At 42.6% G+C, this 21,557-nt stretch overlaps 2 protein-coding genes across 6 annotated transcripts; one reads left to right on the plus strand and one right to left on the minus strand.

The window, feature by feature from the left end:
- The first annotated feature begins 262 nt into the window (after positions 1 to 262).
- On the plus strand, positions 263 to 4,713 carry C1QL4 (complement C1q like 4). Its single transcript, XM_051963737.1, has 2 exons — positions 263 to 1,485; positions 3,802 to 4,713. Exons 1-2 carry the CDS (start codon positions 952 to 954, stop codon positions 3,979 to 3,981), a joined length of 714 nt encoding a protein of 237 aa, XP_051819697.1. The 5' UTR covers positions 263 to 951; the 3' UTR covers positions 3,982 to 4,713.
- A 675-nt stretch (positions 4,714 to 5,388) lies between these two features.
- Positions 5,389 to 11,943, minus strand: TROAP (trophinin associated protein). Of its 5 annotated transcripts, none has more exons than XM_052001331.1 (9): positions 11,620 to 11,943; positions 11,222 to 11,510; positions 10,940 to 11,073; positions 7,702 to 7,824; positions 7,523 to 7,606; positions 6,556 to 6,882; positions 6,098 to 6,461; positions 5,615 to 5,803; positions 5,389 to 5,513 (listed from the first exon to the last, which is right to left on the minus strand). In XM_052001331.1, the coding sequence occupies exons 1-9, from the start codon at positions 11,764 to 11,766 to the stop codon at positions 5,416 to 5,418; spliced, it is 1,755 nt and encodes a 584-aa protein (XP_051857291.1). In that variant the 5' UTR covers positions 11,767 to 11,943; the 3' UTR covers positions 5,389 to 5,415. The 5 variants fall into 5 exon arrangements, with proteins under 5 accessions (XP_051857291.1, XP_051857294.1, XP_051857290.1 ...); XM_052001334.1 differs by having other exon boundaries at positions 5,672 to 5,803; positions 10,940 to 11,076; XM_052001330.1 differs by having other exon boundaries at positions 10,940 to 11,076.
- Positions 11,944 to 21,557: the final 9,614 nt, after the last annotated feature.

The following is a 21,557-nucleotide window of genomic DNA, read 5'->3' on the forward strand; positions in this document are numbered from 1 at the left end:
CTCTGTCTTTTCCTTTCATACTGCTTCTAGCTTCTGTCCAGGTCCTCTTGGCTACATGTTTGTGGAGCCCAGGCCCTGTGGTTTAGGGGGACGACTGAGTAACTGGGCCTCCCCATTGAGCCATTTCCTGGGGTAGACGAGAGGAAAAGACCCAAGGGGAGGGCCAGTCCTCCGCCCCGCCCCAGCCCTCCCCACTCTCAGCTGCAGGGGTCGCTCCGCCTCCGGCCGCTTAAAGCGTCTCCAGCCGCACCGCTGCTCACACAGCCTGCACAGCCACCCCAGATGAGTGGGAGGGAGTGAGAGAGCCAGAAGGAGAAAGAGTGAGAGAGAGGAGAGCGGGACTGGGGCCGCTGCCAGGGCTAGGGCCGGAGTAGGGTCAGCATCATCGTAAGGCCAGAGAGCTGAGCCCTATGAAGAGTTCCTATCTGGTTCGTGCCTCCCGAAGCGCAGAGCCCGGGGCGCCCGGCCTGCGGGGAGTAGCCCCAGCCCGGTCCAGGACCGAACCGTCAAGGGAATCGAGAACTCAGGAGTCCGGGATCCTGAGAAGCACATCGTTCAAAGAACCAATAACCCAGGCATCGGGGATCTGTGAGTGCCGAGTAGTCAGGGCTAATTGAGGACGCAGGTCTCCAGGTCCGTGGGCACCGAGCCGTCGGGGGCTGCCCCGGTACCAAGCTTCTTGGCAGCTGCTTTAAGACCCACTTTCGGAGTCGGAATCACTGCTGCTGAAAGCCGCTGGGGCAAAAGGGCAGAGGAAACCGTCGGGTGATAGTAATTCCGGCCCAGGCTCTGATACTGCCCCAGACTGTTGTTGACTCCAAAGCTCAAGGAGAATCCAGGGTAGCTGCCGCCGCAACCATTGCGCCCAAGAGCGAAGAGGACCTCTTGGCCCTGGCCGCATCCCGCCTAAGCCGCCGCAAGCGGGTGGTGGGCGCGGCCGTCGGGGTAGCCATGGTACTGTTGCTACTTGTGGCCATCCCGCTGCTCGTGCACAGCTCCCGCGGGCCCGCGCACTACGAGATGCTGGGCCGCTGCCGCATGGTTTGTGACCCTCACGGGCCCCGCGGCCCAGATCCCGACGAGTCACCCGCTTCTGTACCTCCATTTCCTCCAAGAGCCAAAGGCGAGACTGGCCGGAGGGGCAAAGCTGGGCTTCGAGGACCCCCTGGTCCGCAGGGTCCAAGAGGTCCGCCAGGAGAGCCCGGCAGACAAGGTCCTCCTGGACCCCCAGGCCCAGGCCCCGGAGGCTCAGTGCCTGCTGCCTACTCTCCTCGGATCGCCTTCTATGCTGGGCTGCGCCGGCCTCACGAAGGCTACGAAGTGCTGCGCTTCGACGACGTGGTGACCAACGTAGGCAACGCATACGAGGCGGCCAGTGGCAAGTTCACCTGTCCCATGCCTGGTGTATATTTCTTTGCCTACCACGTGCTGATGCGCGGAGGCGACGGCACCAGCATGTGGGCAGATCTGATGAAGAACGGGCAGGTGAGGGACCCGTCCCCAATCGACTGCCTGCCCCACCCCTATTTCTACCACCCTAGCTTAAGCTCCTCAGGAGGGATACATCCAATCTCCCCACTTGAGACAGCTTCTTCCCCCCATCCCCTAGTCCCCTTCCTTCCCTCCCACCACATTCACTCCAGAGGCCTTGAATGGGGTCCCTAGCAGGATAGAGAGGTCTACTGCCGAGTCTCTTTACCCGTTCTGGTTCTTGTCTTTCCTGACTTTACCTTTTTCCTTATCTAGACTCCTTTCACTTCCTTTTCCCTCCTTCCAGCCCCGAGACCCGACATCCCTTGGGCAATCCCTGCAGTCTCCAGTACTTTACTATTTTTGCTTATTCAAAACTACCTGGGTTCCCTTCTATGGCATCCCCTCGGAGTTTCTTCAATTATTGCTCCAAGCTCTTGATCCTGTTATCCCCTAGAGTTCCCGCCGACGTCCATTGGCAGGCAGGTGGGCGCCAGTTTGCGGCTTTCACCGGATTTGACTCTGATTTTGAAGGAAAGGGTTGTGTTTTTTAAACACAAACAACTTCACTCCATCACCTTATTCCCCGCCTCCTCCCAATCCGTTTCTTTTTCTTTTTTTGCCTAAACGGCATAGGCTAGCGGTCTACTCCCTTTCTTAATTACCACTTCCAAGCTTCCCAGGGGCAGCAGCCCAAGGTGGGATAGGAGTGTAGCGTCTAGGAGGTGAAAAGGAAACGAGATTCGAAGGAAGATTGACAGGAATGAAGGAGAGAAATTTACTGGAAAGCACCCCGACTTTAAGAAGCCATTGATCTGGGTGGCTAAGGTTCTGAATCCCCCGTCACCCCTCTGGTTCGAACGCTTCCGAATAGTTCCCAAACACACCTGTACCTGTTGGAACTCGCTCAGATCCGATCGAACCCTGGTATTACGTGGTTTACACAAAAGGGGTGAGTCCAAAAGGGTGGGAAGGTGTGAAAGGAAGTCCAAAGAAGAACCCCGTGGCCAGTACCTGTGGCTGCTGCCTTTGGTTTGGGAAAACGGGAGTTTGCGTTCTTTTTGTCCAGATATCACAGGGAACCATGGTCAAGGACGAGGAGGTGCGGCGGTAGCGAGTATAGCTAAGGGAGTCCTGAGCCAGACAGGCTAGGAGAGTTCTCCGGTGCGATTTTAGGAGCAAGTAGCTAAACTCTCTACGCTAACCTGGGCTCGGTAGCAGTCTGGATCAGAGAAGAATTTAATGTATTCTTGGCCCAGGGCCAAGTGAAGGGAGATTGTGGATCTGAATCAGTTGAGCAGTCGTGCCCCGGGTGGTGACCCCAGGCTATGTCAGAGGTCCTTATGTCTGCTTTGCCTGTTCCACTGTCTTCTTGTCTCTGTCCACGTATCCTACTGTCCCACTGTTTTCATAGTCAGTTCTGTCTGTGGCTGTGCGTTTCACTGTCTCAGTGTCTGTCCGTGATCTATCCTGGTGTCCATGTGTCTTTTAGTCCATTCTCACCGAATAGCGACTGTTTTTTGGGTCTCCCTCTTCCCCTGGGTTTCCAGCCGTTGACAAGTGAGAAAAAAGTGGTGTGTGTGTGTGTGTGTGTGTGTGTGTGTGTGTGTGTGTGTGTGTGTGTGTTTGCGCGCGCGCGCGCGCGCGTGCGTTTGTACCAAGATCGGGGCGGTGCCCATTCTGTATTCTGGGCGGATGGCTCCCAGGCTGCGGCCCAGGGGACGGTAAATAGTGATTAGAATAATAATGAATAATTAATGCGTTAATAACCAGCCCCTGCGGGACTAGAAAAGAAATGCTGGGCCAGAGTGTAGAGAGGGGGAGGAGTGGTTGACAATCAGAAGCTTGAGGTTAGATGGCACAAAGGGTAAAGAGGAAAGGCTCTCCTGGGTTTATCTCATTAGGCTTTTAACTCTAAAAACAGACTTTAAAATTTTGCGAGATCAGTCAAGGCGGAATATATTTATCCCTATCTGGTCCAAGCGGAGAAAGTGCTAGAGACTTGAACTAGAGACTTGAACGTTGAACTTTTAGCTACCTAGACCCTCAGCTGAATCCGTTCAAGAGAAAGGGCCTTGACCTCTATGATAAATAGTGGAAAGGGGAGCCAGCCAACCCAGTCAGATACTGCAGTGCTCCAGGGCCTTACGGGGTCCTGGGGAATTAAGAATTAGAGACAAGGCTTGAGCATGAGTCCCAGGGATCCGCAGGAGGAAACCTGGACCTTTTCAGGGGTGCTGACTGATAAATCAAAAACGAAGGGGGAGGGTGGACCAAGTGCCAGGAACCTGGACTTCTGAGGGTGTCCTCGACATCGGTCCCTTACCCCAGGTCCGGGCCAGTGCCATCGCCCAGGATGCGGACCAGAACTACGACTACGCCAGCAACAGCGTCATCCTGCACCTGGATGTGGGGGATGAGGTGTTCATCAAACTGGATGGTGGCAAGGTGCACGGCGGGAACACCAATAAGTACAGCACCTTCTCTGGCTTCATCATCTACCCGGACTGAGCCTTCTCCTGACCCCACCCTCACTGAACCATCAGGGCTGAGCCCTTTCCACAGCTGTTCCATGCCCATATCTTATTCCCTTTGCTTAATTAGGCTGCCAGGTCACACAGTCCCTGCTTCTATTCCCACCCCACCCCCCAACTCCAGACATAAACTTACAAACTGAAAGCTTCTAGGGGACCAGCTAAGTCTCAGGGTGGCAGAGAGATACAATTTGGGGAGTAATCATTATAGAATCAAGGATTACAGCACAAAGGTGGCTCTTGGGCCACAAAGTGGAGTTAGTCTGGCCCTAGGTCCAAGGGAGGGTTCAGAGCCTGATTTTCCTCAAAGGAAGGACAGGCAGAAAGGAAAGCAATCAATAGGCAAGGAGATAATGATATACAACTACTAAACACCAGCTATTGGACACCAGCTTCTGGGAAGATAGGGAAGGGAATCCAGAGCAGATCTGGACTACATGAAGTGTTCCAAAGATATAGCTAGGCCTTGAGCTGGGATGCTGGTCTTCTCCCCTCCTCTCTAACCACTTCCCCATTTCTAGAAGGTTGAGGCTGGATATAGCTAATCTTCAGTCCTTATGCAACTGTCTTGTATCAGTAAAGTGAAGGAGCATTTTCTGGCATTTTAAACCCAAATTATGCCGCCCCATCCCTACCCTACCCTACAATTGAACTGAGTCCTAGGAATTTACTGTTGTCTCTTCTAATAAAACAAGGTTTGGGACATGTACAGTTGAGTGTGATTTGGATTGAGGACTGGTGAAAAACTATACAGGACTCCACACACCCTACTACATCTTTAGGGAAATGGGCACAAGATTATGGGATGAAAAAGAATGGAATCTCAGAGGAAATATTGAGTCCAGGAAAAACCTGGGTTTCAGCTTCTAATGGGTGGGATGTCAGCTGAGACCTATCAAGATCTTACATTGGAGAGATTAATAGGCAGAGAACTTTTAATTAGGTTGTGATACCAGGATCTTGCTCCAGAATAGGGGTTCTTAACCTGGGTTTCTAGAGTCCATAGGGGAAAAAAAATTACATTTTCAAAAAACATAATTGGTTTCCTTTGTAACTTTACATACCTTGTATCATTCTGAAGAGTGATCTGTAGGCTTTATTGCTAAACTGCTAAAGGTGTCAATGACACAAAAAGAATAATTCTTTACCCCCCAAGAAGAACAGGATCAGATGAGAGAGCAGAAACCTTAAAACTGCTTTCAACATACAGAATAGCCATGATGGGGAGAAAAGGAATTCCTGAGAAATAAGTACTAAAGTGTTTTGAGAAGGTCGATAGTGCCACCTCGTGGACAACTGACAATAGCACCCTAAAGACCCTAAAGATATCAGAGGTAAGCAGTCTCAACCTCTCTCTGCTGTAAAAAGAAGAAAAAAGGCACAATTATGATCACAAAATTTTATTGAAAGGTTAAAAAAAAAGATACACATATAATAAATAAGGAGGATCGAAGTGTAGGGAGATTTGGAATAGTCCTAGGGATCTGGAGAAGAGATTGGAACAAAATCCTAGAAAGAGAAGAGATCCTGTTAGTCTGAGTCTTCCTAACCTCAGGGCCAACCCCCCCACCCCATGTCTTCTGACAAGTTCACCTCACCCCTCCACCCACCATTGGGTTTTACCATGGCCTCCTGCCTCTCCAGCCAGGTGGCCACAGGATTCTTACAGATCCTCTGGGGGCCAGGAATGCCTCGTCCTGTATAGAAGGCACACTCATCATCCAGGCAGCCTTCATAGAAAAGTCTAATGGCTTCCAGCCATGCATTGAGTTGCTGGCATAGGGCTAGGACAGCAGGACCTGGAAGCAGGGGGATGAATAAAATCAGCATGAGAACTAGGTAGATATCTTTTTAACTATTCAGTTTGAAGGTAAATTGGATCACAAGTAAGATGGCACAAGTTCTGGTATAAGATATTCCCCTTTCTGTTCCCCACATGAAGAGTAGGTCTCATCCAAGGTGAGACAGAGGAAGAAAGGTAGGATAATTTGCCCAACAGTATACTCTTTTTCAAAAGAGGTACCCTCCTCCCTCAGGATCTAGGGGAGGGAGAATGCCTTTGCTACCCAAGACCCTTATAGATGGTCCCTTACCGATTGTGCCCATGGGACTCCGTAGGGAGTCAAGGGAATGGAGAGGAATGCTGCCACAGAGGGGACACTGAAAAAATGTCAGGTTGGTGGAAGCTGTGGTACACATGCCAAAGTTAGGTTGCTGTATGAGTTCTTGAATGCCCGGACTCCCAGTAGAGATGGGTTCCCCGACATTGGGATGCTGTTTAGGTCCTTGGAGGTTGGGAAGTGCAGAACAATGATCTGAGGGTTCTGAGATACAAGGAATCATAGCCAGCTTGGGCTCGATCAGTTTAAGGTGAGACTTGCCACTCTGGTGGTTATCTTCTACCTTAGTCAGCCCTTTTACCTCCTGTTGTAGTAACTGCTTCAGGATACTGATGCGCTGTAAATACATACATACAGTCATGAGATCACTCAGTTCCAGTGACAAGCTCTTGGAAGATGGGGCTGCTACTCCTGCATGCCCTGAGACCCACCTCATGTGTGCTCAGCTCCAGGGACATCTTGTTCGATGAAGTTCCTACCCCACCATCTTTGGAGTCCACCTCATGTCTGCTTAGCTCCAGGGACATCAAGTTGGATGGGGCTGAAACCTTACCATCTCTGGAGCCCACCTTGTGTCTGCTTAACTCCAGGGATATCCTATTGGATGGAGTTACTACCCCTATATCCCTAGGATCTGCCTGGTGTCTATTCAGTTCCAGTGATATTCTGTTAAGAGGAGTTATGGGGGAGGGTTTCTCAGGCTTCTCCTCCAGATCTATCCAGCTTTCTTCATACAACCGCTTGACAACAATTTGCTCCTGGGGGAAAGGCACAATTGGGAAGCTAAGATGAAGTGGAAAGAGGCAGTTAGAATCCTTTCAACATTGAAAACTCGCTAGGAAAATGATAGGGTCCTCTGTTAAAAGTAACCAAAGAGGAAGTTTCAAGTCATTTCTCAAAGTCAAAAATCTCCCTAAGCAGCTCTCCCTGAGATCCTTTTTGTCCCCAAATCATGTTTGCCAAGAAAAGACAATATGGTTTAGGGAATAGAGAGCAAATAGGAGGAGGAAGAGGGAGGAAAAGGAGGAGGAGGAGCCCAAAGGGGAAGGAATTTTAGCCAGAATTTTGTTGAGTACACATGAGAAAAGCAGAAAGGGTATCTTTGGAATCAGCTCAAAGAACCAGACAGAAGTTAGATTTTATGTTAGGAACAACTCCCATCCACTGCAGTCTACTGCTACTCACCCAAGACAAAAGCAGGCTCCTCAAGATAAAACAGTAGAGACAAGCCTATCACACATGACCAAGGAGATGTCAACACTGACCCACAAACTCTTGGCAGGAAGAAAATTTAGAACAAAGGCAGGAGGGATGCCAAACCATCCAAGTATCAACTGTTTTGATTCTCCTTGTTTCCAGGTCTCCACTCTTTCTGGCAGCACTCCTGCTCCCTCTTACCTGCTGAAGGCTAGAAGCTGGGGCAGGGGTGGCCTGAGAAGTCTTGGAGAAGACAGCCAAATGGCGCACCACGGAATAGGAAGTCTATGGAGAAATCAGAAAGTGGCTAGAACTGTTAGCTGGACAATTCACATTCAGGTGACTTCCTTCCTTAACCCTAACCCCATGAATGTACAAACCAGAGCTGGTGGACAGGTGACAGGTACACGATTGGCTAGTCCAAAGGGTGAGGCCTGGCCTGCCTGGCCTACCTGGCCAGGAGTGAACCGACTGTGAGAAGTCCAAGGGAAGTCAGGGCTATCCTGTGAAGGAAGAAGACAAAGAAAAGTAGGACAGAAAATGCTAATTTACTTGCTGATATCTTACTCTAAAGGGAGACAGATAAATATAAATGAATTTCCATTAACTTATCCACTGAGGAGAGGTTAGAAAGTTGGGATGGAAAGAGGCAGTTTCATTGTAAAAAATCTTGGGCCTGTATTGTTTTAGATGTAGGCCTCTGAACTATGTAATAACCCTTCACATATGCTGAAACTACCCTACCTACCTGCTCTTAATCTCAGTGTTACCTGCTACTGGAAAAGTACCCCCAAACTGGAATTTTTTATCTTTCCCACTCCCACATGTCCCTGACCTCCACTCTCTAAGGCCCTCTCTGAACTCCCCATCTCACCATGGGGAGAGGGGCTTCATGTGTTCCTTTCAATAGCACCTGCTGAGCAAGACTGTGGGTTTCCCATCTACTTTGGGAACTGTTCAGCACTGCAGAATAGGCAGGGACAGTCAGCTCTCTTGGGGGTTGGTGAGCTATGAAAAGAATGACATTCAGTCAAATATTTATTATATGCTGTGCTAGATACCAAGATGGTAAAAACAAATAAAACAAAGAAAGATTAGATTAAACACACAAATGAGAATGAGAAATCTAACAGAGGGCCATAATAAAGTGCTATGAGGCCAGATATCACTTGGGGCTAGTGATTGGATCAGGGAAGGCTTTTGAGGTTATTTGAGCTGAATCTAGAAGGAAGAGAGCATGATCAGAAGATTAACTGATTCAACAAATATTTAGCTTCTTCAGAACAGGAACTATTTCTTCCTTTTGTTTTTGTATCCCTTTCCCCAACATCCACCCTCCATTGGGGCCTATTATAGTGCTTTGCACATAATAAGTGCAAAATAAATGATAACTGGGTTGGAACTGATATTTAATGTATACCTATGTGAAGGCTGTGAGGCAATTAAATGACCAAGGATTCTGGGCCTGAATCCTGAAAAACTCATCTTCCCGAGTTCAAATCTGGACTCAGACTAGCTAAATAATCCTAGGCAAATCACTTAAGTCTATTTCACTTAGTTTCTCCACCTGTGAAGTGAATTGGAGAAGAAAAGGACAAACCACTTCAGGATCTTTGCCAAGAAATCCCCATATGGGGTCAGGAAGAGTTGACTGAACAGTACCATGTTGAGACTATTTACTGGAATCAGCATAGGCAAATTTATAGAAGCAGCTTGCTAAATTGGGGACCTTTATGGGGAGGTGAGTGATATGGATAATCACATCTACTTGTGAGGGAAGAAACTTTCAGATGGCACACATGAAAAGCTGCTCTTGAGAGAAGAAAGAATATTAACTAGAAAGAGGTATTCCCATGATCATATATTATCTAGTTTATACCTCCTAGCTCCAAACTTTGATAATTTCTATCCCTATTACCTCACCTGGTAGCCTTGTTCTTGCCCAGGGCTGTCCTGAATCACTACTCTTCTGAGCCCTGATGTCAGAGAGAACAGGAATGTTGAATTACTGTTCTACCTCTCATTCAGGACTATTTCCCCTATGACATAGTCCAAAACACCCCAGGGCCACTTGGAATAGTGTGAATTTCTGGTGACACATCAGTCAGACTCAGAAAATGGGTTACTACTGACCCTTGCTCTAGAAAGTCAGGAAGGGTCTGAGGAAGTTGACACCATGGTAGTAGCTCCGATACACTGTACTGGATTCTTTATTTTTCCTCTTCCCCAGGACCCTCTGATTATTTGAGTGTTAAGGTCATGGGAAGGCCCATAGTCTGAAGGAAAATACTGGGTTATTCCTTTTCAGTGAAATATAATACTATCCTATAATGCTTCTACCTATTATGGAATAAACCCCTCTGTGCCAAGACCCACTGCTTACTGGCTGATGACATTTCTTTCTGTCGACTCCTGAATGCTACTGAAAAGTGAAGATCTGGTATGATGAGTTGGTGTCTGGACCTAAGGCAGAATAGTAAAGGGCAAGAGTACAATCTACCATCTAGCTCATCTCAAACTCTGTGTCACCATTTCATAACCATTCCTTTCAGTACAACAATGTGTACAATGTTTTTACTATGTACAGAGAGCTGGGGATACAAAGAAAAAATTAAATCAGGTCTTGACCTCAAGTTTGGGGGCAAGTGAGAGGAAAGTTGCAGAGAAGAGGTAATATAGACCATGGCTGAAGGCTTTTACAAGGAACTCGTAAGGAAGGAGGGTGGGCATTCCATGCAATAGATGGATTTTGGATACAGTGCTCTTTACCATTCTTCTTCTTCTTCAGATGAATTACAACTCCTTGAGCCCTATCTCCCATGACTACAGAGCCAAGGATAATCTTATCTTGCTTACTGTCTCTTCCATCACCAAATTCTAACACAGTCTCTTGAACATAGAGGTATATAATATACGCTAATTGGAACCAAGTTTTATTATCAAGGCTCTAGAGCAGGGATCCTTAACTTGGGATCCATGATCTACCAACAGGTTCATGGATAGATTACAAGGGATTTGTAAACTTGGATGGGGTAAAAAAAAAAAAAAAATACATTTTTATTTCAAAGGAATTGGTTTCCTTTGTAATCTTATATATTTCATTTAATACATTTTAAGTCATTGACCTAAGAAAAAGTCACCAGGGCTTCACCAGCCTGCCAGGGATCTGTGACACAGCAAAAAAGAATCAACCAGATGGTACAGCAGATACAGCACCAGCCCTGAGTTCAAATCAGGACTCAGATACTTAAGATGCACTACTAATGTACTACTTAATACTTCCCAGATGTGTGATCATAGGTATGTTCTTTAACCCCAATTGCTCCCTCTTCCCTCAACACATACAACCTTTTTGCTCTAGAGCCTGAGATCTGATGCCCTGGGCCATTAGAATTGGAGGAATTCCTTGAGCTTACAGATGTTGGGGAATATGCTGTCTGGTTCACAGGCCCTGACTGTTTTAGCTATGAAAATCCAGAAAACTGAACAGAATACATTATGTCTGTAGAAGTTTTAGGGATCCTGTAAAGAGGCTTCGTAACCTGGGAACAGAACCAACAGTCATTAACACAAGGATTGAGACTTTTTTTTTCTATAACCCTTATTCCCTCCACTCACCTGTACCCCACAGTAGGCATCTTTTTGGTTTTGATTTCCCCGGATCAGTACTCTTTGAGCAAGACCAGTCTGGCAGGGGGGATCACCACTAGTCAGCTCCATACTTGACAATGTAGTGGTCAAATGTCCAGGATCTACTTGAAGGGAAAAAAAGGTGATAGAAAGGGATGATAGAGAATAGCTATAGGGGAGAAAGTACCCTGCCTCTGGATGCCCATAGTTCCACACTACCATCTTGGGGATATCCAAGATCAGAACTCAAATGAACTTCCGAGCACTTACTCAGTTTTGCCACTCTCCCAGTAGACCTCGCAGGGGCCAGTTCTTTTCTGTCTAAGCAGTCAACAGCTAAAAAAGTCTTAGTTCTAGACCTCAAAGCAGTACCTGGCCTAGATGGAGGATCAGCCTTCACATTTTGTCCCACAGAGCCAAGGCTGATTTCCTCCAGTGGGGCCCGGGGTCGGTTTTTTTCCCCCTTCAGGCCCACAGCCTGCTGCTTCAGCTTGTGCTTAGAGCTGACTAGGTCTTTTTGGAGAAACTGGGCACGAAAAATCTTCCTCTGCATCATTCCCTGAAGACAAGGAGAGAAGAAAAGAAATCTGGAGTGCAGCATGAGGGCTGGGAAGTTCTGCCCCTCCACTCTTCCCACCCCACAAGGGACCCGCCTGGCTCATGCTTACCTTTGGATCCCGATTCTCCTGGCCAGAGGCTTGGGACCCCCCATCAGAAAGGAGCAGGTATTTCCGGGCCAGCACGGGAATCCTGCTGGGCGTGGAAAAGGCAGTTTGCAGGGAAGTGTCCATCAAGCCACCACGAGAAGTCATCATGACAAAGCCTGGGGAAGGGAAGGACCAAGGTCACGGCCTTCTTCTCCTCCTTTGACCTCCCCTCTACGACATCCGATCCAGGAGGACGACCACATACAGGTTAAACTCCCGAGCCTTTCCAGCCCCTTCCAGCCCAGCGGCTAACAGGAGCAAGCACTTCTTCAGTTTGTAAAATACTCATTCAAAGTTTCTGATTGGCCGGTCCGCTCACTCGTACGGAGCGTGGACTGGAACCTTGTCGTCCAATCCACAGAAAGTAGGCGTAACCTGACTGGTGAGTCGTGGAAAGGGGCAGAGCACTCGTTCCTGCTCCCCTCCCCCTTGCCTCTTTCCCCTCCCCTTCCCAACCGGAAAGGATGGGCGGTTTCCAAAGGGGCTGCATCTCAACGGTTTGTCCGCTGACCCGGAGCTTGGGGTGGCGGAAGGGGTAGAAAAGGAACTGCCTAGATAGGGCACAGCGGTGGGAAGAAGGCTGTAGGGCTGAATTTTTCGAGATTCCGCGGCCGGGAGGGGAAGAACCCTGGGAGTGAGGATCGGGGTGGAGGGGGAGGAGTAGAAGTAATATTGACAGATTCGATTTGGATCTCACCACGTGACAACCGGCTTCGCTGACGTCATTTCTGAAGCCATTTTGAAATATCCTTGGTGGGCTTCTGGGCTTGGAAGTTGCAGGAAGGGGAATGGGTGAATGAGAGTCCTTTGGGGTCTCGAGTATGCACTAAAAAGTCACTCTCTTGCTCAGAAGCTTTCAGTAGATCCCCATTGTTTATGGAATAAAGTCCATATTTTATCTGTCTTTATTGAGAAGCTTCATGAATTAATAAAATAACCAGTTCAATTTGGGCTTACTTTGACTATGCTGCTTAACTCGGTGTGTGCTTGTAATCAAGCATCCTAAGGGATCTCTCAATTAGTTTCTTCAATTGTACCATTTTGTACTGTTGTGCCAAAGTTCTCTTTTTGATGTCCTGACCTAGTTTCCCCATTGTCCTATTTAGTTATTCTGCCTCAGGTTATAACCTTTCCCTCTTAATGTTTGATGAGATAAAGGTCTACCTCAGCTGCTCTGCCTCCAAACCCCAGGCTATAATCATTTCCTCTTAAATGGTTGATGAGATAAAGGTTTTATATCTTTAGGTTATAGACACTCCTTCTTAAGGTTTGACGGGAGAAAGGTTTATCCATTTTAGAAGTCATTAGAATATCAGTAGCCTCCCTCTATTGTGTCATTCTAGGGGCCTCCCTCCAATTAGATTACCCCCATCCAGGTACCTCCTCCATTATGTCATTGTTCTTGTTATCCTATAAAAGGCTTGCTCTCTGATACTTAAGGGCTGGACTCAGATGATAGTCTCTTCCATCCCTGGGACCAAACGTGAATCCATTGGTCCCAGTAAATTTCTCCATTTAATAAACTATTGCATTGGTCTCTAATCTCTGTCTTGCTCAGTTTCTCCAGCATTACAGTACCATCCCCTTCATGGGGGGAGGTAATAAGATGCGTAGATATGGATTATCCTGATCTTCCATCATCTGTTTCTTTCATGATGTTTTCTCCTAAGAACTCTTTATTTACTCTGTCCTCTATCATTTCCCATTAAAATCCTACCTTAATTCATTTCAAATTCTACCTTGTTGAAGCCTTTTCTGAGATTTCCAGCTGCAACTTTTATTGCAGCTTATTCAGATCTCTCTTATATACCCTTACTACCACGTATTATTTCTAATTAGAGCTGCAATGATTACATCTGCAATAATTTTGTTTTATGTTGTTTTGTTTTAATTTCTGTGAGGTTCAGAAAGCCTCACAAGTTCCCATAAAGGGAAAAAGAATTTGTGATTGTCTTAAGCCTGTCTAGAACTTAAGAGAGGATGAGATAGCTATTGTCCCAAGGGCATTCTGGATTTTGTTGTTCACTTGTCTGACATTTTGTGATTCTTATTGGATTTTCTTTATTAAAGATAATGGAGAGGTTGGAATCCTTACAAACTGTTAAGTCATTAGAGTTTTTTTTTGAGGAGAAATCCCAAAAGTGGTAAATAGAAGAGAAGTAGGTAGGTTAACTGCTTGGGGAAGAGGATTTGCTTGTATTTCTACAGATGGAGAAGGAATCAGATGGGTGCCAATGAGCCATATTCGCCTTGTCCATCAGATAGAAACAGAAAAAGAGAAAAATCTGGAAACAAAGGAGAAGATTTAAGAAACATCTGACACTGAAAGAGCATGTCTGACAATGAGACTGTTAAAATAACTTTAAAAATCTTCAGGAATCATTGGATTCCCTAACAGTTTGCCATTTCCTTCTCATTTTACAGATGAAAAAACTGGCAGACAGGGTTAAGTGACTTGCCCAGAATCACATAGATAGTAACTGTCTGAGGTTAGTTTTGAATTCAGTTTTTCCTAACTCCAAATCCAGTGTTCTATTCAAAAAGTAGAGCTGTCCTTGAATTCTGGGTAGAATGATAGTAACATTCATGGTATTTAATACAAATAACTGTCCTGTTTTATTTCCATAACTAGGTTGTAATGTTCTGATTATCTTTCTGGAGGTCTGGGGACCAGCCTTGTTTTCAGCAGAATAGTCACCTGGAGAATAGTCAGGGATAAAGTCCAAAGTCTTTATTATCTCTGTCAGTCTGTCTCCTTTGCCACCATGAGGCTGATCAAAGATGGATTCTTGTCTCAGTGGAGAAGTGAAGGAGACAGGAGAGCCACCACGAGGATCATTATCTTCCAGTCTTTCTCCCTCCCAGATCTCTTAGCTCTTATTTACTCTATTATAAGTACATCATAGGTGTCAATCTTGTAGAATAGTATCAACTTGTAGAACTATACTAAATACATGTAAATTAGAGAATCATTATCTTAATTCTACTGAGTTAACACCTTGTTTTAGGATTAAATCAATCATACTGAGCCTTAAGTATATTTCTCCAAGTTCCTGCCCTTTACACTAGGTCATAACTTGAAGAAAAGTATCATATTCTTTGTAAATAATGCTTATCATTAGTATGTAATATGCACTCAAGTGTTTGTTGAATGAATAAATGAATGATTCATTTTCATTGAGGATAGTCCTGCTGTCTGAAAAACCTGGGAGTTCAGAATTTCAAAACCCCAGGAAGGAAAAAAGTGAAAAAGGGTTGAGAATTGAGGGGAAAAGGGCAGCTGAGGGAGGTCCATAATGTCAGCTCTGCAGGGGGATTGAGTTTTCTTTGGAGAATTAATCAATCAATACTTACTAAGTTCCCTGGGAATTTAAAAAAAAAAAAAAAAGGCAAAAAACCATTCAAGTCTTTAAGGAGTTCACAATGGAGTGAGGGAAAGACTACACATAAAAAGAAACTGAAAAGGTGGATGGAGAGAGGGTATTCCCACAGAAGGGGGTGATGAAGTGACTGCACTGGGTACTTTCCTTAACTGGAAGGTGGGGGAGGAGGAGCTATCTTGATGTCTACTTTTATCCTTTTCAATGAGAGGGAGAGAGGGAGTCCCAAGGCCAGAGGATATTTGGGAGGAGTGAATTTTCAAGTAGATTCAATCATGCAGAAAGATGAGTTATTGTGAGAACAATAAGAATATTGTAGGAAAGTGATAGAGAAGTAGACTGCTTCTTCCTTGTAAGAATAAGTAGCACTGGAATTCCCTTCCTCAAAGATCTATCAGATCCTAACCCAAGAGAAGGGTTACTTTGCTCAGAGATAGGGTGCCATGGTTCTGAATTTCATTCATTCTCCATAGTTCTTTTTTCTGCAACAGATAGCTTTTTCTATCCAAAGTTTATTGGGATTGCCTTGGATCACTGAACCACTGAGAAGAACCAAATATGTCAAAGTTGGTCATCACACAAATTTGCTGTTACTGTTTATACTGTATTCCTGGTTCTGCTGGTTTTGCTCAACATTAGTTCCTATAAATCTTTCCAGGCCTTTCTAAAATCAACTTGTTGATAATTTTTTAAAGAATAATAATATTTCATTATTTTCCATATTTTCCATACCATAACTTATTCATCTATTCCCCAATTTCCAATTCCTTGCCACCACAAAAAGAGATGTTACAAACACTTTCCCTCTTTTATGATTTCCTTGGAATACTAAACCAGCAGTACCACTGCTGGATCAAAGGGTTAGGGTTGTTGTACAGCATTTTGGGCATAGTTTCTTTCTTTCTTTTTTTTTTAATAACTTTTTATTGACAGAACCCATGCCAAGATAATTTTTTTTAACAACATTATCCCTTGCACTCACTTCTGTTTCAATTTTTGCCCTTTCTCCCTCCACCCCCTCCCCCAGATGGCAAGCAATCCTATACATGTTAAATAGGTTACAATATATCTTAGACACAATACAATTGAAACTGAGTTAGGTCTCTTTGTCAAAGAAATCCACTTCCATCAGAATACATCCTCATACAGGATCGTTATTGAAGTGTATAATGATCTCCTGGTTCTGCTCATTTCACTTAGCATCAGTTCATGTAAGTCTCACCAGTCCTCCCTCTATTCATCCTGTTGGTCGTTTCTTACATATGGGCATAGTTTCAAATTGCTCTCTAGAATGGCTGGATCATTTAGTAACTCTACCAATAATGCATTTGTGCCCCAATTTTCCCATATTCCCTCCAACATTTATCATGTTTTTCTGTCAGCTAACCTGAAAGATATGAGACTACCTCAGAGTTGTTTTAATTTGAATTTCTTTAATCAATAGTGATTTAGAGCATCTTATCATATGACTATAAATGGTATTAATTTCATCATCTGAAAATTGTCTATTCATATCTTTTGGCCATTTATCAACTGGGAAATTACTTTATTCTTATAAATTTGACACGTTTCTTTATATATTTTAGAAATGAGATTTTTAATGGATTTATGATGAAGAGAGCCATCTCCATCCAGAAAGAAGACTGTGGGAACTGAATATGGGTCACAACATAGTATTTGCAACTTTTGGGTGTTGTTTGCATGCTTTTTTTTTCTTTCTCATTTTTTTCCTTTTTGATTTGATTTTTTTGTGCAGCATGACAAATGTGGAAATGTGTATAGAAGAATAGAACATGTTTAACGTGTTGCATTGCTTGTTGTCTAGGGGAGAGAGTTGGGGGAACCTTGTAGGGTTTTGCAAGGTTGAATGTTGAAAAGTATCCAAGTACTTTGAAAATTACAAACTATTACTAAAAATTAAAGAAAAAAGAAATTAGGACTTTATTAGGAATACTGGTTATAAAAATTTTATTTCCTTAGCTTTTTGCTTTCCTTTTAATCTTGTTTGTGTAGAAACTTTTTTTCTTTAAAGACTTTAATTTTCAAAACATATGCATGGATAATTTTTCAACATTAATGTTTGGGAAACCTTGTGTTCCAAATTTCCCCTCCTTTCTCCCCATCCCCTCCCCTAGATGGCAAGTAATTCAATATATTTTAAATATGGTAAATAAATGTTAGTTGGAGAATGGCTTGAATTCTTATAAATTTGAGTCAATTCCCTATATATTTTAGAATCTTATTTGCATTAGTTTTGTTTGTGCAAAAACTTTTTAACGTAATATAATCAAAATTATCTATTTGGTGTTCATTTATGAGTTCCAGTTCTTCTTTAGTCACAAATTCCTTCCTTCTCCACATATCTGAGAGATAAACTATCCTACATTCCAATGTGCTTATAATATCACTCTTTATTTCTAAATCATGAACCCATTTTGATCTTATCTCGGTATATATGGTGTTAAGTGTGGATCAATGCCTAGTTTCTGCCATACTAGTTTCCAATTTTCCCAGTAGTTTTTGTCAGATAATGAGTTCTTATCCCAGAAGTTGGGGTCTTAGGCGTTGTCAAATACTAGATTACTATAGTTATTGACTATTTTGTCTTGTGAACCTAACCTATTCCAGTGATTGACTACTCTGTTTTTTAGCCAGCAACAAATGGTTTTGATGACCATTGCTTTATAACATAATTTAATGTCTGGTATAGTTAGGCCACCTTCATTTGCATTTTTTCCATTAATTCCCTTGAAATTCTTTTTTTTTTTTTTAATTAAAGCATTTTATTTTCAAAACATATTCATAATTTTTCAACATAAACTCTTGCAAAACCTTGTATTCTAATTTTTCTTTCCCTTTCCCTTACCCCCTTCACTAGATGGCAAGTAATCCAATATATGTTAAACATGGTAAAAATATACGTTAAATCCAATATATGCATACATATTTATACAATTATCTTGCTGCACAAGAAAAATCAAATCAAACAGGAAAAAAATGAGAAAGAAAATAAAATGCAAGCAAATAACAACAAAAAGAGTGAAAATGCTTTGTTGTGTGATCCACGATCAATTCCCACAGTCTACTCTCTGGGTATAGATGGCTCTCTTCATCATAAGATCATTGAAACTGGCCTTAATCATTTCACTGTTGAAAAAAGCCACATCCATCAGAATTGATCTTCGTATAATCTTGTTACTATGTACAATGATCTCCCGGTTCTGTTCATTTCACTTGGCATCAAGTCATGTAAATCTCTCCAGGCTTCTGTGAAATCATCCTGCTGATCATTTCTTATAGAACAACAATATTCCATAAGATTCATATACCATAATTTATGTAGTCATTCCCCACTGATGGGCATCCATTCAGTTTTCAGTTTCTTGCCACTACAAAAAAGGCTGCTGCAAATATTTTTGTACATGTGGGTCCCTTTCCCTCCTTTAAGATCTCTTTGTAATATAAGCGCAGTAGAAACTGAGCTGGATCAAAAGGTATGCGCAGTTTAATAACTCTTTGGGCATAGTTTCAAATTGCTCTCCAGAATGGTTGGATCAGTTCACAACAATGTATTAGTGTCCCAGTTTTCCCATATCCCCTCCAACATTCATCATCATCTATTTCTGTCATCTTAGCCAATCTGAGAGGTGTGTAGTGGTACCTCAAAGTTGTCTTAATTAGCATTTCTCTGATCAATAGTGATTTAGAGAACCTTTTCATACAACAAGAAATGGCTTCAATTTTTTCATCTGAAAATTGTCTCTTTATATCCTTTGACCATTTATCAGTTGGAGAATGCCTTGAATTCTTATAAATTTGAGTCAGTTCTCTCTATATTTTAGAAATGAGGCCTTTATCAGAACTCTTAAATATTTTCCCAATTTATTGCTTCCCTTCTAATCTTGTCTGCATTGGTTTTGTTTGTACAAAACCCTTTTTAATTTAATATAATCAAAATTATCTTTTGGTGTTCAATTATGAGTTCCAGTTCTTCTTTGGTCACAAATTCCTTCCTTCTCCACATATCTGAGAGATAAACTATCCTTTGTTCTTCTAATGTGCTTATAATATTACTCTCTATATCTAAATCATGAATCCATTTCAACTTTATCTTGTTATAAGGTGTTAAGTGTGGGTCAATGCCTAGTTTCTGCCATATTAGTTTCCCAGTAGTTTTTGTCAAAAGAGTGAGTTTTTATCCCATTGGGTATACTAGATTGCTATAATCATTGGCTATTTTGTCTTGTGAACCTAACCTATTCCAGTGATTGACTACTCTATTTCTTAGCCAGTACCAAATGATTTTGATGACCGCTGCTTTGTAATATAGTTTTAGATCTGGCACAGCAAGCCCACTTTCATTTGCATTTTTTTTCATTAATTCCCTTGAAATTCTTACCTTTTCTTCTTCTAATGAACTTTGTTATTATTTTTTCTAGCTCTGTAAAATAATTTCTTTGGAGTTTGATTGGTATGACACTAAGTAAGTAGATTAATTTAGGTAGGATTGTCATTTTTATTATATTAGCTTGGCCTATCCATGAGCCCTTGATATTTTTTCAATTGATTAAATCTGACTTTATTTGTGTGGAAAGTGTTTTGTAATTATATTTGCATAATTTCTGAAATTTGCTTTGAAAGGTAGACTCCCAAATATTTCATATTATCTACAGTTATTTTAAATGGAATTTCTCTTTGTATCTCTTGCTGCTGGACTTTGTTGGTAATGTATAAAAATGATGATGACTTATGTGGATTTATTTTGAATCCAGGAACTTGGCTATAGTTATGAATTGTTTCTAGTAGTTGTTAAGTTGATTCTCTAGGATTCTCTAAGTATACCATCATATCATCTACAAAGAGTGATACTTTGGTTTCCTTATTACCTATTCCAATTCCTTTAATCTCATTTTCTTCACTTATTGCCAAAGCTAACATTACTAATACAATATTGAATAATAATGATGATAATGAACAACCTTGTTTCACTCCTGATCTTATTGGGAATGGTTCTAGTTTGTCCCCAGTATGTCCCCATTATATATCTAGTATGTCTCCATATGATGCTTGCTGATGGTTTAAATAGATGCTACTGATCATTTAAGAAAAATTCCACTTATTCCTATACTCTCTAGTGTTTTTAATAGGAATGGGTGTTGAATATTGTCAAATGCTTTTTCTGCATCTACTGAGATAATCATGATTTTTATTAGTTTGGTTATTGATATAGTGGAAGTATGTTAATAGTTTTCCTAATATTGAACCAGTCCTTGTGCAGAAACTTTTTAGTTGAATATAATCAAAGTTGTCCATTTTGCATTTCATAATGTTCTCTAATTCTTCTTTGGTCACAAATTCTTCCCTTCTCCAAATATCTATTTCTTGTTCTTCCAATTTGCTTATGGCATCACATGGTTCTGAGTTTCTAGCAAAGGAAAGAAGTTTATTTGGGTGTCCTATCTTTATCTCAAAAGATTCAGGGTCATTCTTTGGATCTATAGAAAATAACTGAAGAAGATGGATTAGATTCTCCTATTCATGTTACTTTTTACACTTATAGGCAATTTCCCCATTAGTAAGTGATTTTAAATAAACTAATCACTACTAAGCAAGAAAGACACTGGTCACAATTTATAAAACTTACAGATCTTAGAGGTTTATTGAAAGATATTTTTTGTAGCCAGGAAAGGTGGGAATGAGATCCTTCTCTGGTTTGTATCTCCAGCTGGCTTTCCACCAGTTATCCCAAGACTGCAGGAGCTCATTGTTTCAAATCATCAGTGGGAGAATAAAATTGGGAGGGTATTAAGTCCCCAAGGTGCTAGTCTAGAAGGGAGATATTAACTCTCAGGGGTCTCTAAAAAGTTTTAGGGATGGCTTTTTAGAACAGCAGAGTTCTGCTATCTTAAATCAACTTGGGGGAGGAGAAGAGGAAAGTTAGAGTAGGCAGCAAAATGACTCACAGACTTTTCCATCTTACACAAAAAAAGTCCCATTTTTGTCCATATAAAAGATGTTTAAATTTTTCTGGTTCCTAGGGATCCTGTGGCAATGACTGGCTAATTAGGATGGTGAGAATAGAATGGGATATACATCCTTTTGTCTTTAGGATGAAAACTATGTTATCTACAAGAACTAAGGTGCTACCAAAAATTATTTCACCACTGAGCATCATCACAATTTAGGAAAAGGGGAAAAAAAATCTTCCCAGAAACCCAATAGTGAGATTTTGTAGGTAAATAGAAAACAGAGTATAGACAGCTTTGCACAAATTTAGTTTTATGAAAGAAATCTGAAAGAAACCTGCATTTCCAAAAAAACACACCTATGTTAACTTTACTGTGTTCTCTTTCCACTCCTGCCCCTAGGCAGCAACTCCCTTCCCTTCCCCCAAAAAACCCTCCATATAAAAGCAGAAGAACTGACAGGATAGTTTGCTTCCCCTCTTTGAAATCTGCATTGAAAGAGGAGACATTTGACCTACTTCATCTATCTACCACGTTCCTGTGGTTGTTCTGT

The sequence above is a fragment of the Antechinus flavipes genome, chromosome 5 (assembly GCF_016432865.1).
Source record: "Antechinus flavipes isolate AdamAnt ecotype Samford, QLD, Australia chromosome 5, AdamAnt_v2, whole genome shotgun sequence".
Taxonomy (NCBI): Eukaryota; Metazoa; Chordata; class Mammalia; order Dasyuromorphia; family Dasyuridae; genus Antechinus; species Antechinus flavipes.